The sequence below is a fragment of the Phascolarctos cinereus genome, unplaced genomic scaffold (assembly GCF_003287225.1).
Source record: "Phascolarctos cinereus isolate Bilbo 61053 unplaced genomic scaffold, phaCin_HiC Scaffold_2;HRSCAF=192, whole genome shotgun sequence".
NCBI lineage: Eukaryota > Metazoa > Chordata > Mammalia > Diprotodontia > Phascolarctidae > Phascolarctos > Phascolarctos cinereus.
This window is the reverse complement of record NW_027555625.1, coordinates 136,072,880-136,090,489: the sequence shown is the minus strand read 5'-3', so window position 1 is coordinate 136,090,489 and position 17,610 is coordinate 136,072,880. Positions and strand designations below refer to the sequence as shown.

At 39.5% G+C, this 17,610-nt stretch overlaps 1 protein-coding gene across 1 annotated transcript in view; it reads right to left on the bottom strand.

Annotated features, from left to right (window-relative positions):
* Window positions 1-17,610, bottom strand: part of HGSNAT (heparan-alpha-glucosaminide N-acetyltransferase) — a 48,052-nt gene that overhangs the window by 3,973 nt on the left and 26,469 nt on the right. Inside the window, exons 9-15 of the mRNA XM_020969556.2 lie at window positions 17,083-17,113; window positions 15,893-16,053; window positions 12,124-12,239; window positions 6,914-7,011; window positions 5,031-5,157; window positions 3,111-3,197; window positions 1,279-1,356 (exon numbers count right to left, since the gene is read on the bottom strand). Of these exons, the coding sequence (XP_020825215.1) occupies window positions 1,279-1,356; window positions 3,111-3,197; window positions 5,031-5,157; window positions 6,914-7,011; window positions 12,124-12,239; window positions 15,893-16,053; window positions 17,083-17,113 (698 nt within the window). The remainder of the gene's footprint in view (window positions 1-1,278; window positions 1,357-3,110; window positions 3,198-5,030; window positions 5,158-6,913; window positions 7,012-12,123; window positions 12,240-15,892; window positions 16,054-17,082; window positions 17,114-17,610) is intronic.

Sequence of the window (17,610 nt, the reverse complement as noted above, 5' to 3'; positions counted from 1 at the left end):
AGAATTCAAAAACAATTTTTTTTAAAAGGTTAAATAATAAATTGGGAGGAGAATGACTTGGAAACTGACCAACACAATAACCACACACAATTCCAGAGGTCTCATGATGATAAAAACATCCTGCCCACCCCCTGACAGAGGTGATTCAGAGTGCAGATGGGGATATTTTTGAAGGAACATGGCCAATGCAGGAATTTGGGGGTTTTCTGACTCTTCGTGTTTGTGACAGTTTTGTTTTTCTTGCTTTCTCAATGTGGGGAGAGGAGAGGTGAGGGAAAGAGAAAGTGGATATTTTCTTTGAAAATAAAATAAAATTTAATTTAAAAATTAAACTCATTCTGATAACAATATCTGATTCATCCTTACAACATTTATGGGAGAGAAACGGAAGAGGGCAGGAAGCCTGAATTGCCTCCCACTTCCACACACCCACAGTGAATCAGTGACCAAGATGAAGACAGGATGATGATGGAACAGTGTCTCTACACATTCATTTTTCACATGCAATTCCAGAACACAGCATTGGAAAATTGCCCTTGGCCTTAACACAGCAGCTTACTTTTCTTATTCATGTAATTATCTAATGTGAAGAAGCAAAAACCCTCTCCTTTCATTAAAAAGGAAGCGTTTTTCCATAAATCTGAGTGAGGGTGCTCATCACTACAATACAAGTAAAACAGGGGGCCTGATGGGCACTGGAAATGTAGTGGACAGTTACTATGGGAAATTTCACAAGGATTTCTAAGTACACACATTTTAACATATATTTCATTAACGAGAGGCAGCATAATCTAGTGACCAGTAAAACTGGCATTGAAGTCGGCAAATTGGTTCCAGTCCTGCCCTAGACACATGTTGGCTGTGGTAAAATAGGCAAGTCATTTAACTTCTCAGGGGACTTCGCAACTCCTCAAGACTAGACGTTACAAAGGAGGTGCCGATCTACGTTAGAGGAGGGAGCTTCCAGACCCAGAGTCCCCTGTATTAATGAAATCAAAAGCCAAACCTTCCCTACCGTCTAAAAAATTACATTCCTAATTATTTCCACATTTCTACTAATTTCTCAAAGATCAGGTGTATTAATTGATGCAAAAAATTTATTTTTAATTTTACTTTGAAGTAAAAACTTTCATCCTATCTCTATTTTCTGTCTCGCAGATTAAAAAAAGGACACAGTATCAGTCAACGGACACAGCTTGGTCCTTCAAGGGATTCTTAAATTGTAGTTCCTTTTAAGCATAGATGAAAACAAGTGATCGTCATGAGTCAATCACTTACCAACATGGCACTCCACAGAAGGAACCGAAGGAGGATCTGTTTCTGTTGGTCTTTGTAAAACAAGAGGATTTTTCCAGCCTAGAAAAGAAACCATCACTAATGACAATGTTCATCTGTACAAAGCTCTAGCACCTAACAGAATCCCCTCACATAGATGATCCCCCGTGAGCCTGAGAGGCAGGCAGGGGTTAGCATTATGATCCTCATCTCTAGAATGACAAGAACCCAAGCCTTCTGATTCTCAAGCTGGGTCTTTTTTTGGCTGCGTCACACTGACCAAGACAGCAATAATATATACAGTTATCCTTTCCACATTGCTGGAGGGGGTATGGTGCCCGCTAAATCTGGAAAATCCATGTAAAATTTTTTGGCCCTTCCTTTGTACCAGAGAAGTCTGAATTTTTTCTTTTACAAGGTGTTGATATTATCCACTATATTTTATGCATTTCTGAGTCTCTAAACTGTTTCTGTAATGTCTGCTAGCCTTCGTGTGTCCTCTGCAGCTTCCACAAAACTCCCAAAAAAATTCCCATTCAGTGTCTTATGCTGATCCACCATATATTGAAACCATAATGGGGAAAGTCACCATGTGAAAGGAATAACTGTAATTACCCACAATTCCTTGAAACAGTGGAGCCTAGCAAAACAAATTCCCCTTTGGTCATGTCCAAAAAAAAAAAGTATGTCTCAATGTGCTCTGAGTCCATCACCAATCTGTCAGGAGGTAAGGCAGCGTTTACTGAAGGATGGAGTCTAAGGAGCCTAAGAACTCCTGCTCTTAACTTGGGCTTATGTGAGGATAAAAGTAAATAATGTTTGTAAAGTGCTTTACACACTAGGTGCTATGTAAATGCTAGCTGCTATTATTATCATTACTTTAATATTTTTGAGAAGTGTATTTTAAATAACTGGTAGCCTTTCTCATCCTGGGTGTTTTGTTTTATATACTGAAAAACATGATTCTGAGAAGGGGTCCATGGGTTTTCATCAGACATAAAAAAGGATAAGGACCCTTATCTAGATTAAACATTTCCCTAAAACGAGAAGATAAAACATGTGGAAACAACAGTGTAAAATATTATTCCTAGAGAAAATGAATCTGTTAATTGGGGGAAAGTTATTGCAATCAGCTAGGCAAGAAGTAATGAAGTGGTTTAAGGACTGGCCTTGGAGTCGAAAGACCCAGGTGCAAGCCATCTATTAGCTGTGTGACTATGGTTAAGTCAAAGGCAGTTAGGTGATGCAGTGGACAGAGAACTGCACCTGAGGTCAGGAAGACCTGAAGTCAAATGCAGCTTCACACACTTACTAGCTGTGCGACCCTGGACAAGTCATTTAACTGCTTGTCTGCCTCAGTTTCCTGATCTGTAAAATGGAGATGATAATAATAGCACCTACCTCTCAGGGTTGCTGTAATGATAAAATGAGATAATATTTGTAAAGCACTTTGCAAACCTTAAAACACTATATAAATGCTATTATTATTATTATTTATCATTATTACTAAGTCACTTAGTCTTGCTGGCCCAGATAACTGTCTGACCATAAATTATAGATGAATTACTGATCTCTACAAGGAGAAGGAGTTTCCAGCTTAGGAATTTCATATACTGATGAGTTCAGAAGAACGCACTCCACCCCACCCAGCTGCCAAGAAATGGACTGTCATTTCCATTAACAAAATAAACATTAAAACAGGCTTTTCAAAATAAATAAGCAAAGCATCTTTGGGAGATGGGGGAGGGTAGCGCCCTGGCAGTTTATTTTGTTGTTCTGGTTCACCTGGCGTGTATTATTTTGGAAGAAAATAACTTTCTAAAGAAAAACACTACCTGCACTCCTAAAAATGCCATCACAATGGAGTTTATGGTTCCCAAGAGTCCCTCTGGATCATAGGCCACTTTGGTGTGGTAGATCACCTGGACAAGAAAGACAGGAAGAAGGTGAATGACGCAGACAGGCCTAGCACATCAGAACTGTCTTTCCCAACACCCTTGTGGAGGGTCTGATATCCACTATATAGGAAATTAACACGCAAGCCCAGAGTTGCAACTCTGATGGACAAGACTGACAAAAGATGAAAAAAAGAAAAAAGAAAAAGACATATACACTAATATGCCGCTAATGAAGCTGTGAATTAGTCCAACCACTTTGGAAGGCGATTTGGAATTATGCTTAAAATAAACCATCCCTACTCAGAGATCCCACCATTAGGCACATACCCCAAGGAAGTCAATGACAAAAAAGAAAGTCTCCATTCACATACATCATCACATTTACAGAAGCATTTTGTGTAGTGGCAAAGAAGTGGACATAAAGTTTATTTAGCCCATCAATTGTAGTTGTTCAATCGTTTCCAACTCTTCATGACCCCATTTGGGGTTTTCTTTTTTTGTCTGTTTGTTTGTTTTTTGGTTTTTTTGTTTTTGCTAGGCAATGGAGTTAAGTGACTTGCCCAGGGTCACACAGCTAGTGGCTGAGGCTGAATTTGAACTCAGGTCCTCCTAATTCCAGGCTGGCACTTTATCTACTGCACCACCTAGCTGCCCATCAATTGAGGAAGGACTAAACAATGCTAGGGTGCTATAGGAAATCATGACTGGGGGACAGCTGGGTAGCACAGCAGATAGAGCACTGGCCCTGGAGTCAGGAGGACCTGAGTTCAAATCCAGCCTCAGACACTTGATACTTACTAGCTGTGTGATCCTGGGCAAGTCACTTCACCCCCTTGCCTAGCAAAGAAAACAAAAACCAAGAAATCATGATTGGGTTAAATCCAGAAAAGCAGAGAAAGACAAAAATTGATCCAAATGGAATAAGCAAGGCCTAAAACATAACTGGAAAGAATGAAAAAAATTAAGCCGAACACTTTAAATACAATGACCAAAAAGGTGTCTTCCAAGTAGAGATGAGAAAATGCATCTCCCTTCCCTTTCTGCAAAGGTGAGCTTTTATAGGTGTGAAACACTAGATACTGTCAGACATGGCTGAGAGCTGGCTGGCTGGCCTCATTAGCCTGCTTTTTTCCTCCATTTCTTTTTTTTTTTCTTAATTTTCTTAATTTTTGTTACAGCAGAAGGCTCTTCTGGCAGAGGCAGAGACAGGGATATATTTGGAAATTGAGGTGATACAAAAAAACAAAAGATATCGACAAAAATGAGATTTTCTTTAAAGTGACTTTCCCTGGTCATGTGCTTTAACCCAGACACAGGAGTCTTAAATGAAGCATCAATAAAAAAGTTTCAGGAAGGACCCCAAAGATCCAGCAATGAAACTTCCTGTGAACCGAAGACAGCAGAGAGAGTAAACAGATCATATGTAAGTGTTAACCTACTTTAACACAGAGGCCTAAGAAAAAACACTGTGCTATCAATAAAATGATGGTGCCACGGCTACTTCTCCTAATAAGCTCCTAAGGCTTGTAAGCTTAAACTCTGTGCAATCTTCATGACACAATGCTCACTCTCTCTGAATTACTAAGGCCGGCCTAATTTTTAGCATTAGGGTGAAACAATTAGAGGACATTTACCAGCAACGTGACCTACCATGCTCCACATCTGATCCACTGCTACCTCACTTTGTAACCCAAAGGCTTTTAAAAATTCACGTAACAGAAACAGCAAACAGCAAAAAGTAGCCCACAATTAAAATGAGCCTCAGTTCAGCCACCCTGCACTGGGTGCAGGCTGTTTTCAATGAACCACCCTTCCCCCTTCCCTTCACTTCTTCAAGGATGGGTTAATTTTACTCACATTAGGAGACGGATGCTGGTAGATGTGGTCTTCTCCCAGAAGCAAACGATCGATGTAGCCGGCAGCCCCTCCTGTACAATTCGGGTATTTTCCAAAGTCTCCAATACCACCAGGGCCAAGATAACCCCTAGAGATGGTAAAAGCAAATTCTTACTTTATAAAACTTCATAAAGAATAATAAATAATAAATGTATGAAAGAAATAATGAATATGAAATAAATTTATGAAACTACAGAATAATAAATTCATAATAAATTTATGAAACTACATAATGAGATGAGTTATGTATGGATACAAACCTTGTAGGCTGGCTGACAAGGAAGGCACTTTAACTGCCCTAGCCTCAGTTTCCCCATTTGTTAAATGAGTGGGTTGGACCACACGATTTCTAAGGTCATTTCCACCTCTAGATCTTTGATTCCCTATTAGCGTGAGATTTCTGATGTCTTGTCTGGCCTTCTTATTGTTCCCACACAATACTCCATCTTCCATCTCCACATCTGGAATGCACCCCTCCTTACCTCAGATTTCCTTCAAAGGACAACTTAAGCATGACTTTTTACATACTTTTTACAACCCTTCATATCAAATTATGCTGTGTATCTCTTGAGTATATATGTATATGTTGTGTGTATGTGTATATACATATATATTTATATTTATATATGTATACATATATCTATAAATATAGTGAAGGAGACAAAGACAAAAATGGAGCAATGCCTGTCCTCAATGAGCTTATATTCTATTAGAGGAGATGTATGTATATATACATGTACATACACATATGTGTATATGTTTTTATTTACATGTACCTACATGTGTATACAGGTATTTGTATATACATATATCTGTGTATATTTATATATCCATACACATGTGTATGTGCGCGTACACACACACACACACACACACACACACACACAATCTCCTCTAATAGGATGTAAGCTCCTTGAGGGCCAGGCATTGCTCCATTTTTGTCTTTGTATCCCTAGCACCTTTCTGGTGCTTAATGAATGCTTGTTAATTGATTGATTGAACTTTTCTCCCATCATAGGAGCTTAGGAATAAGTGTATATTAATTTAATTCAACAATTCAAGGAGCATTTATTAAGCACTTAACTCGGGACCAGGCATTGGAGATCCAAAGATAAAAACACAAACGGAACCTGCCCAGAAAGTACAACATGTACAAAGATAAGTAAATTCAAAGTAATTTAAGTAGGGAGGAGAGAGTGAGAATCAACAGCTGTAAGCATCAGGAGAGGCCTCCTAATGGAGGCCTTTGATATTATTTATACACTGTTATTAAAGCTGACAATTCTCATTCCAAATGGCCATTGGGAAATTGCACTGAAACATTTCTCAGGACACGCTGTAGATTCCTCTCTTTAGGCCCTTTACACATTAGAGAGCTAGGGGAAGAAAGATTCACTTACCCAAAATAGCTCTGATAGACTCAAAGTCATAAGATACAGGAAAAAACTGCTATCGTGGCAGGAATGACAATAACTGGTATTTATATTGCACTTTTAAGGATGTTAACTGCTTTCCTAGATGCTTTCTCATTTAAGCTAACAAGCCTGAGCTTCACCACCACCACTAATACTACCACTACCACCACCCACCACTATTACTATTACTACTACTAGTATTATTATCATCATTATTATTACCATTCCCCTCATCTTGCAGATGAGAAAATTAAGGCGCAGAGAGGTAAGTGATTTGCCCACCATCATCCAGCTGGCAATGGCAAGTATCGGGAGCAGGATAAAAACTCAAGTCTTCCAACCCTAAGTCCAAGTCTGGGAATCCACCCCCTATGCATCACTGCCTCTTGTTTTTAACGCCTCCAAAAAGTAAGGAGAGCATTTACTCACGTTGGGCAGCCAGGAACTGGTAACAAGAAGGTCACACACACCCAAACAGCTTCCAACATCAGAATGAAAATCCACTGTGGCCAGTAAGAGATGATATCCTGGAAAGAAGAACAAGGTCTCTCCTATTGTGAATGGCAGAACAGGAAATAGAATTGACTGGAAAAATGAGCTTTGTACAATATTCTAGGCAAACACCCTACACATCATGGACCCTATCCTGGGGTGTTTGAAGTGAAAACGAGAGATGAATTCCCGTGGGTTCTAAGTTGTCTGTTCTCCTATGAAGAATCACGATGAAAATATTCATTAAGAGAAATCAATAATTTCCAAGAACCTTGCAGCAGGCTTTATTTAATAGCCCTCAGCGTTGTTTCTTCTAGCTTCCAGCGCACATACAGTTTAGAATTTCCTAAATGAAATTACACGAGAAAATAATGCATTTATTAAGCGATGCTGTAAGCTGTAGAATATTTAGCCACACTAACATTAAACAAGTAAAATATAATTAAATTCCTACAAAATATCCCTGGTGAGAGGAGATGTGCAGGGAGAGGGTGGGATCCAGAATAAATCACCACTATGACTGCTACTCGTGACAAACTTGTGACAACTAACAAACCAGTACTGGGTTGGATCCATTTCCTAAGGAAAAGGTGAGTTATTTCTCTCGAAGGCTGGGGTTCAGACCTGTGATTTCATCAGTGAAGGAAAAGCTCAGTGCAGAAACTTCCTCTACTAAAGCAGATTGCAGCTGTCAAAAATGTAGAGTCTAGGGGCAGCTAGGTGGCACAGTGGATAGAACTCTGGCCTTGGAGTCAGGAGAACCTGAGTTCAAACCTGGCTTCAGACACTTGACACTTACTAGCTGCATGACCCTGGGCAAGTCACTTAACCCCATTGCCTAGCCAAAAAAAGAAAAAAAGTAGAGTCTAAGCCCTCAGACACATAACACTTACTAGCTATGTGACCCTGGGCAAGTCATTTAACCCCACTGCCTAACTCAAAAAAAAAATGTAGAGTCTAACAGTCTGGGGGCACTGAGGGGATTGAACGATTTGTGTCTAAGTCCTGAAGCCAAGGCCTGTACTCTAGATACCATGTCCCTGCAGCAATGCCTCTCATGAACGACTCAAACGACTTTTCTGAAGCACTTTGCAAACCTTAAAGTGCTATATAAATGCTAACTATTTATTATTGTAAATGTTCAAAGATCATCATAAGATTATCATGGGAAGAACCAAGAAAATCTGGGATGCACTGTTAAATCTGCTCGCAAGAATCTACCTACAATGAAAGAGGGGAAGGAAAAATTAGAAAAAGAATCTTTAAATGCCTGCCACATGGTAAGCGCTTTATGAACACCTGGTGACCGATTGATTGACTTTAAATTAACGATCAGAATTCAGGAAGATGGGTCTTCCTGACTCCAGGCCCAGCACTCTATCCACTATGTCAACTAGCTGCCCTGTAATCTAATTAGGATGGGATTTCTCTTCCTATTATTTCCTCCTGTATGCTGCTGTTACTATAGAGAAATGGTGACAATTTCTGTGGATTAATTTTGTTTCTTGCTACTTTATTAAAGCCATTACTAATCTCAAAAAAAATAATAAATTTTTAAAAATTTTTTAAAAAATAAATTAATGATCAGAGCCCTCAAAAGAGAACAAATAAATATTTCCACCAGAATTGAGATTGCAATAGTTTTCTGCAGGGAGATGGCCTGTCCAAGTAGCTAAATGTAATTTAAACTATTTCAACTTATACAGGAAAGGAATCTGAAGATGCGGGATCTCATTCGGCTCTTTTCCCCTGTCTGTGTTCATCCTTGGGCTGACGTCACTGAGCAAAAACAGAAAGGCTGACTTGGTCTGGAGGAGTGTGACAAGCCCTTCCCAGAATTCCTCCCTCTTTTCATCCTCTTTAGTGCCCACTGCTGTATGGAGCTGTAATTATCCTTAGGGTGCCCTTTTCTCGTATGCTCCTCACGAGCACTGCACGTCATGACATGATGCTTCCTGCTGCCGTGAGGCACGTGATAAAAGCAACTCTGCCCTTTCATTTTTCAGCCTCACTAAAGAAGATCCGTGAGTCATCTTTCCGTTTAGTGACCACTTCCTTATATCTCCTGGTTTCACTTTTAGCAAAAATACAACAATAATAACTATTATTATAATTACAATAATGATGGTGATGATGTAGTAACATTTACATAGCTTCTGAAAGTTTACAAAACACTTTACAATTATTATCTTATTTGATCCCCGAAACAGCCCTGTGAAGTAGGTGCTATCATTGTCTCCATTTTACAAATGAGGAAACTGAGTCTGAGATAAGGGTTAAGTGATTTGTCCACAGTCACACAGTTAGCTAAGTATCTGAGCAAGCATTCGAACTCTCATATTCCTGACTCCTAGAGCAGGGAGCCATTATACCACCTAGCCAACTGATATGATCCAAATCCTCTAGAAGTATGTCAACCTGTTGGTTACTTGGAAAGGGATGTTACATACAGAGTACCAACAGTTAAATTAGTGTTTACCTGAAAAACTATGTGATTCTTAGCAGGCTCTGTCCCCTTCTCTACTGTCCCTACAGAAGGAGGGCTACCCAGGCCTAAGGACCACTCTGGACTTTTCTGTGTTCCCCTCGTGGGTTGCCGTGGCCAAAGACTCCATCACCTGGTTCCTAACCTGCTAGTGATAAGCCAGCCTCTGCACATACAATTCCCTCCCTGACAGAAGACACAGGCAATCACTCTGACCAAACATCAGCAAAGAGGGAAGGGGAAATACCCCCAGGAACACATAGCAAGTACATTAATGACTATGCTTTAAGAGCAGCAGCACAGTCTCTCAGCAGGACTTGAACTAACTTTATATAATCACTGAAATGTTACAGACACAAATGCTCTATACCAACAATGAAGAATACAAAAAGGAACAAAGCTTTGGCTGTGCTCCTACAGACCGAACTATCAGATCAGGTTGGTGGGGATGCAGTGAGATTATTTCATGCCTTTGCACCTGAGCCTAAGAAGAGATATGAAAAGACATTTTCCCTTATTCCGGTTCCCTGACAGGAGTCCAAGGGTATGGGACATTGCACATACTGTCATATTTTTTCTCCATGTTATTTGATTTTCCTGAATCTTGTTTCTTTTTCAATTTTTAAAAAATATTTTTATAAGGGATAGCTGCTTAGGAAGGGGAAAAGGAAAGGGATACAGGGGGTAATGTAGGCAATATAAATATATATACATATATATATATATATATACACACCACCAAAGTCACTGGCACTGTCAAATGGTTCTACATCAAGAACTGATGATTTTTATCAATGGGAAACCATTGTTTAGATTACACCGTGTTATGGGAATGCTTGTTTTATTCCATAAATTAAAAAGAAATAAATAAAAGATGCAAAAAAAATTAAATTTAAAAAATAAAAATCATTTTTTAAAAAATAGGCCACCTGAGCAAGAAGCTGGTATATGATGAGGAGAGATAATACCGACATGGTATGTTACTATGGGGCAGGGAGCCTACATTCAAAACACAGGGCTGCTGTGTTTGTAACAACAAAACACTCCTTCCAGAAATAGAGACCTGAATAACTGGAGAGATATTAACTACTCTTAGTTGGGATGAACCAATATAATAAAAATGACAATAATATTTAAGTTAATTTATCTATCTAGTGCCCTACCAATCACTAAGCATAGGATTATTTTATGGGGATGTTAAATAACAAATTTCAGCTAGAGGGACAAAAGGTCAAGAATTTCAAGAAAAAGAATGTTAAAAAAAAAAAGTGGGCAGAAAGGGGCCCAGCAATGCAAAACAGTAATTATCAGAACTCTTTGGCATTGGCTAAAAAAATAAGAAATGTCGATCAGTGGAGCAGATTAGGAAAACAAACACAGCACAGGGTTTGATAAACTCCAATATCGTAGCTTCTAAGACAAAGACTCACTATTGGATATAAAGTGCTGGGGAATCTAGAAAGCAGCTTGGCAGAAATTAGGTTTAAAGTAGACCAACATCTCCTGCCATATGACAAGGTAAGTTCCAAATGGATACATGACCTGCATGTAAAAGGTTGTATCATAAACAAGTCAGAAGAGCAAGGGAATGAAATACCTGTAGCAAATATGGATAGGGGAAGAGTTCATGATCAAATAAGGGACAGAAAGGAAAAAAGAAGATAAAATGAACAATTTTTATGACAAAAAGGAAAAATGGCAGCTGTTGAAGAAGCTGTGGGAAAACAGGCACCTTAAAGACACTGTTGGTGCTGTGAACTGGTCTGGACGTTCTGGAAAGCAATCTGGAACTAAATCGAAGGTCATTAAACAGTGCGTACCCTTTAACCCAGTGATAACACTATTAGGCTTATACCCCAAAGAAATCAAAGAATGAGAAAAATCATCATATGTAAAATATCACATATAAATGATCACATGTAAAAATATGTAAAATATGTAAAAATATACATATATACATATGTATCGCAGCTCTTTTTTGTAGGGGTAAAGAACTAGAAACTAAGTGGCTGGGGGGAAGATGGAGGTCCCATCAAATGGAAACTGGCTGAACAAATTTTAGTACATGTAGAAAGGTACAGTGTTATTTCACCTTAAGAAATGACAAAAAGGACAGTTTCACACAAATTGTGGAAGGCTTTTGTGAAATTATGCAGAATACAGTGAACAGAGCCAGAACAATTTACATAATAACAACACAGTAAAATCAAACAACCCTGAAAGACTTAAGAACACTGAGCAACAAAATGACACACCATGAATCCAGAGGACCAATCGTGAAATGTGGTATGCAACAATGTTTGGACATGGCCATATAGAGTTTGTTCAGCTTGACTGTTCATATTTGATTTATTTTAAAAAGGGGGGAGGGAGTCTTAGTTTTCCCTCTTTCAATTTGTGCAGAGGGGATTTGGAAGAACTTAATATTTATTGAATTTAATATTTCCTTAAATTATTAATTGAATTTAATATTTACTTAAAAGGAAAAGCAAGTTGTCCTTTTGAAGATTTGCACTTTCATGTTCAGCACTTTTTCTTCTGTTCTACTTTATATGTGTATATGATCATTTTATTTGATGGTAGTTAAGTTCAGAATTTTAGAAGAAAAAAAAGACATAATGGAATCCCCAGACCACTACTTTTTCAAAGAAGAGGGTCTCACCATAGCGCTGTTTTCAGGCACGGCTTTGGCAAAGAGAAGCTCTAAAACCGCAACCACAAGGTAGGTCAATCCCAGCCGCTGAAGCACCCCAGGGATGCGCAGCTTATCCCAGGACACTGGGGAAAATGCAAATTAGAGCGTTAGCCAACATATCTCATTTCGTAGATGGACCATAATTTGTTTTCTGCAAAAGGAAGCGTACCTAAACTGTGTCTGAATACACCTTTAGAAGCATTTGGAGATGGATGCACAGCTCATGCCTGAGTCTTTCAGACTCTGGTCACTAGGGAATGTGAGGTCAGACCAGGGGTGTATCTGGATCAGAGGACCTCTTCAGTCTCTCTGTTGTCATTGAGTCAATTCAGCAGTATCTGAACCTCTCTGACACCATTTGGAGTTTTCTTGGCAAAGCTACTGGAATGGTCTACCACTTCTTTCTCTAGCTCAGTTTACAGATGAGGAAACTGAGGCAAACAGGATTAAGTGACTTGCCCTGGGTCACACAGCTAATAAGGGTCTGAGGCCAAACTTGAACTCAGGCCTTCTTGACTCCAGGCATGGGCCTCTATCCATTGTGTCCCCTAGATACCCTAAGTCTCTCTGTGGCATCTTCTTTAAAGTTTCTCTGCTGTCCAGCCCAAGTGAAGGGCATTGGCATTGATGGAATCATGGATCTTTTGATAGGGTTTCAACTATCACCACCTCTATTAGATCTAAGTCCCAAGCCTTTCTCTCCAGGCCTGACCTCTTCTGTCAGTTCCACTCCCATAACTTTAATTCTAAATATCTGATTACCAACTATTTCCATTGGGATGTCCCATTGTTAACTCAAATGCAGAGCTTTGAATGATTCCTCACAGCTTAAGAAATACAGTCTGGAAGGGCAGCTAGATGGCACCGTGGATACAGCAACAGCTCTAGATTCAGGAAGACCTGAGTTCAAATCCAGCCTCAGACACTTGACACTAGCTGTGTGACCATGGGCAAGTCACTTAACCCTGACTGTCTCACCAAAAAAAAAAAAAAAAGACAGTCTGGATTGGCATTCAAGGCCCTTTGTGATCTACTTCAACTGTCCTAGCATTTTCTTCTATCTGTTATCTCCTTAAATGAAACCACAACCACAAGTAAGTTCGTCTGCTTTCCTTTAAACGCCCTATCATCTCTCCCTGGCATTCTCTCCACTCCTAGACACACAGAGAGTTGTGGAACCATAATCATATCAATATTGCCATTGCTACTAGAAAGGATGAGTCAGCTTACTCTCTTATGGCTCCAGTCACCATCTCGGTAACTCTAACCCAAAAAACTCCCCAAAATGTGTTATCCCTTCCTATTAGAATGTAAGCTCCCTGAGGATGGATGTTTCTGTACACTAACAAGAATTATTCTATTTGTACCATCCCAGTGCTTAGTATACCGTCTGGCACAAAGTATGTGCTTAGTATTTTTTCTTTTAGTCATTCTGGTTCAAATCCCACCTTCTCTATAAAGTGTTACTAGAAATGATCTCCCCTTCTCTGAAACAACCACCTCCTGCAGTGTCTGAACTGTCCCAGTCACGTGGTACTTATGTACTGGCCTTGAACTGCTGTGACTCACGTGTCTCATTTCCCCAACTAGATTTTAAGGGCTGGAAGATAACAATGGCACACTATACTTATTTTTGTCTTCTACAACTCTTAGCAGCATAATCTTGTACATTAGGCAAATGATCAATAAACACTTGCTGATTTAGGTTCACAGGTTTAGAGCTAGAAACTTCCAGGTCATTTCACCCAGGCCCTTCACTTTAAAAATGAGAAGACCGAGGCCCAAAGAATTAAAATGACTCTCCAGAGGTCACACAAGTAATAAATAGCAAAGTTTGGATTTGAACCTAGGTCCTTGGACTCCAAATTTACATTCTTTTCAACGCATCACGCTGCCTCCATTGAATGAAATTTAACAAGTATAAAAATGAATTAAAAATCCAGTGCCTAACCAGCACCCCACAAAAAAAAACCCAACAAAATCCAGCTAGCTTCTCCTCCTGACTTTCCAATTTCTGTTCATGTACCACCATTCTCTTCCACCAATCTGTAATCTTCAGTCATCTTTGACACCTGTTTCCCTCTCACTCACTGCTACCCACATTCAATTCAATCACCTAGTCTTATGTACTGTTCTTTTACAAAGTATCTCAAATCAGTCCCTTCTATTTTCACACACATTCTCACTCCTAAATAAAGCCTTTATTCATTTCACACCTAGACTATCACAACTTCGAGGATTCTCTGCCTCCAGTCTCAACACCATCCCATCTATCCCATACATCACTGCCAGATTCATCTCTTTAATTATGTTAGTTTTCTACTTGAGATCTGCAATGGTTCCTGTCTTTCTAAGGAGTGGGGGGCAAACTCAGCCTGGATCCAAGGCCCTTCACAAATCTTTGCCCCTGTGTGGTCCCACCTTATTTCCCATTACGTCCCTATGAGAACCCCTCTACACCAGACAGACTAGTCCACTTGCTGACCCCTAAATTTCAAATCCCTTTGTTCATATCACTTACCCCACTCAAACTGCCTTCCCCTATCTGCTTCAGGAGTCTTATCTCCATGGATAAAACTGCACAGTGAATCTTACACTTCTTTGTACCCTCTTCAGTAACAAGCCCAGTGCCTGTTTGTAGAGAGGGAGCGATTATGTCATGTTATGCCTCACACCCTTCCTTCAGGCTCCATGCCCCAGTGATAAATAATAGCATTAAATTGGACCAAAGACAATATTCCTTAAGGGTATCTCAACCACCCTACAGGAAATGAAGATGAATTCATGTTGTTTAGCCACACCCATCTCTTTGTGACTCCATTTGGGGTCTTCTCGGCAAAGATACTAGTTTGCCATTTCCTTCTCCAACTCGTTTTACAGGTGAGGAAACTGAGGCAAACAGGGTTAAGTGACTTGCCCAGAGTCACACAGCAATTGTCTGAAGCCAGATTTGAACTCGGGTCTTCCTGACTTCAGGCCTGGCACTCTCTCCACTGTGCCACCCAGCTTAATTCACAGGCCAGCTACAAAAAACCATGTTATGAAAACTACTGAAACAAAGGTAACTGTGAGGTTTAATGGAAACATCAAAAAGTGATACTAGTGCCTTCCTCTATAAGGTTACCCACCACCTGTGCATGTACCTATTTATGCACATATTGTCTCTTCCATTAGAACATAAGCTCCTTGAGGGCAGGAACTGTTTCACTGTTGTCTATCTCCAGCACTTAGCAACTCATTCTTTTTCTTTCTCTTGTATTTTATTCGTGTGTGTGTGTGTGTGTGTGTGTGTGTGTGTGTGTGCATGTACACACACACATACACGTGTATATGTATATATAGCTGTGTATATACACACATATATACTTATGTGTATACACACAGGGAAACATATACATATACACGTGTGTCTACATATGTATAGAAATGTTGATGCTGCCACTATCTAGATGTATGACCCCACACAGACCCCTAATCTTTCTGTAAAATAAAGAGTTTTAACTCGATGCCCCCTAACTGCATTCCCATCTCTCACATTCTCCATGACTATCCAGAAAAGAACTTTTCCCCAAAATAAAAAATATATTGGGAAGTAAATGCATTCCTATTAATTCCCTCCTCATTATGCTGACACATATTTGAAATTAATTTAATATCTTCCCCTTACATGATACTATTTAATTTCCATCTTCCAACTTGCATTCAGTTTTTTAAGAGAAATGAAACAATGGCTCACAGGGTCCGAGGCAATAATTAGGATTCACAATCAGGACTCCCATCACGCAGAGCAGAAGACTCCTCCACAGAATTTTCCCCAGCAGCTTCCATTTGGAACATCCTCGCCTCAGCATAGAGCTCAGAGAGAGGGCAATAGAAGAGCCCATGATAAACACGAACCTAAAAAAAATAAAGAATTAGTTAATAAGAAGTGATGGAGAGGGGCTTTTTTTGTTCTTGGAGAGGGTGTCTTCAAGTTCTGCTATAAAAGCGCATTTGTGAGGATGGCCAGAAATCCCCAAGGACTGACTATATGAGCAGTTTGGAAACAGACAATGAAGTTATTGGAATCCAAATAATTTGCCCTTAAAACTCTCCGAAACAGAAACAGAAAACTGGAAGTTTTTGTATTCTCACCTTTGCCAAATCCACCCTTGGCTCCTGAACCAGGAAAAGGGGAGATAATTGTTTCTCTCTAACTACCAGACAAAGCAGTTATCTGAAACTCAGACCAATGCAAGGCCCAATCATGACTCCAGAGGATTAACAAGGAAATAATCAGAAGTTATGGACTCAAGATGCAGAGTGACACCTATATTCTCGGACATAGCTAATGAGGGGATCTGTTTTGCTTGACTATGGACATTTGTTATAAGGGTTTAGTGTTTCTTTTTTCTTTTTCCAAAGGGAAGGTGAAGTGGACAGAAGAGAAAATAAATGCTTGCTAATTTTTTTAATGACATTTTAAAAAGATATATGAACCACATCTTCTTATTCTCTAACTAAACTTCCTTGATACTTCAAACAAACAAAACCCAGAAAGCTAACTGAACTTATTAGAGGATCTTGACTAAGGCATTACTTTCCTTGGCTTCCTTTGGCTTCTTTCCTGAGGTCAACAACATCCTGAGCAATAAATGGGAAGATGATCCCTAAATACAGGGACCATTCATTTCTTTATGTAGCCTCTCCTAGAGAATTACACATAAAAAACGTAATAAATATACACTGGAGTTTTGCAATATTAATGTAGTCTCCTCTGTCATGATATTTGATATCACACAAGCTATAGAAGCAAAAAGCCTATGCAACAGACCTTAAGGAAGGCCTTAGAACAAAGCTCTAATATAACCTGGATGGAAATGTTCTCGGAACTGTTCATTAGGATATTAGAGTAGATGAGGGGAAAAAAAATCACTGCCAACTTACCATGGAAACACAAGGTCTGCCACAGTCAAACCTGGAGAACAATACAACAACAGTAAGGAAAAGGGGCTCTGGAAGGAGCATCCTTTCCAATTCTGAGGACAGGTGTAGAGTCCTCTTACTACCTGGGCATCAGTTTACTCATCGGTAAAGGAAAGGTGTCAGACCAGGTGACCAACTAGTCCCTTCCCGCTCTGGATCTATGGCTGTTTGACCCACATGCTACTATGCAAACAAACCATCCTTCCAAAGATGAGAGAAATGTGGAAGCTTCATTTGACATTTTTTGAAGAAAACTCTACTGAAAAAATATCATTTGTTCTCTTTATACACTATGAAGTCAATGAGTCAAAAGCATTTATCACGAGAATCTACTGTGAAAAAGCATTGATCCAGAAACAAGGAATTAAAGCACTGAATGGGAAGAATATCACTTTAAAGCAGTGTCCCCAGGGCTAGTCCGGATCTATTTTTCAATGACCTCCTAAGCCAGATTTCATAAGAATTATTCAGGGTCACATAAAAAGTTCC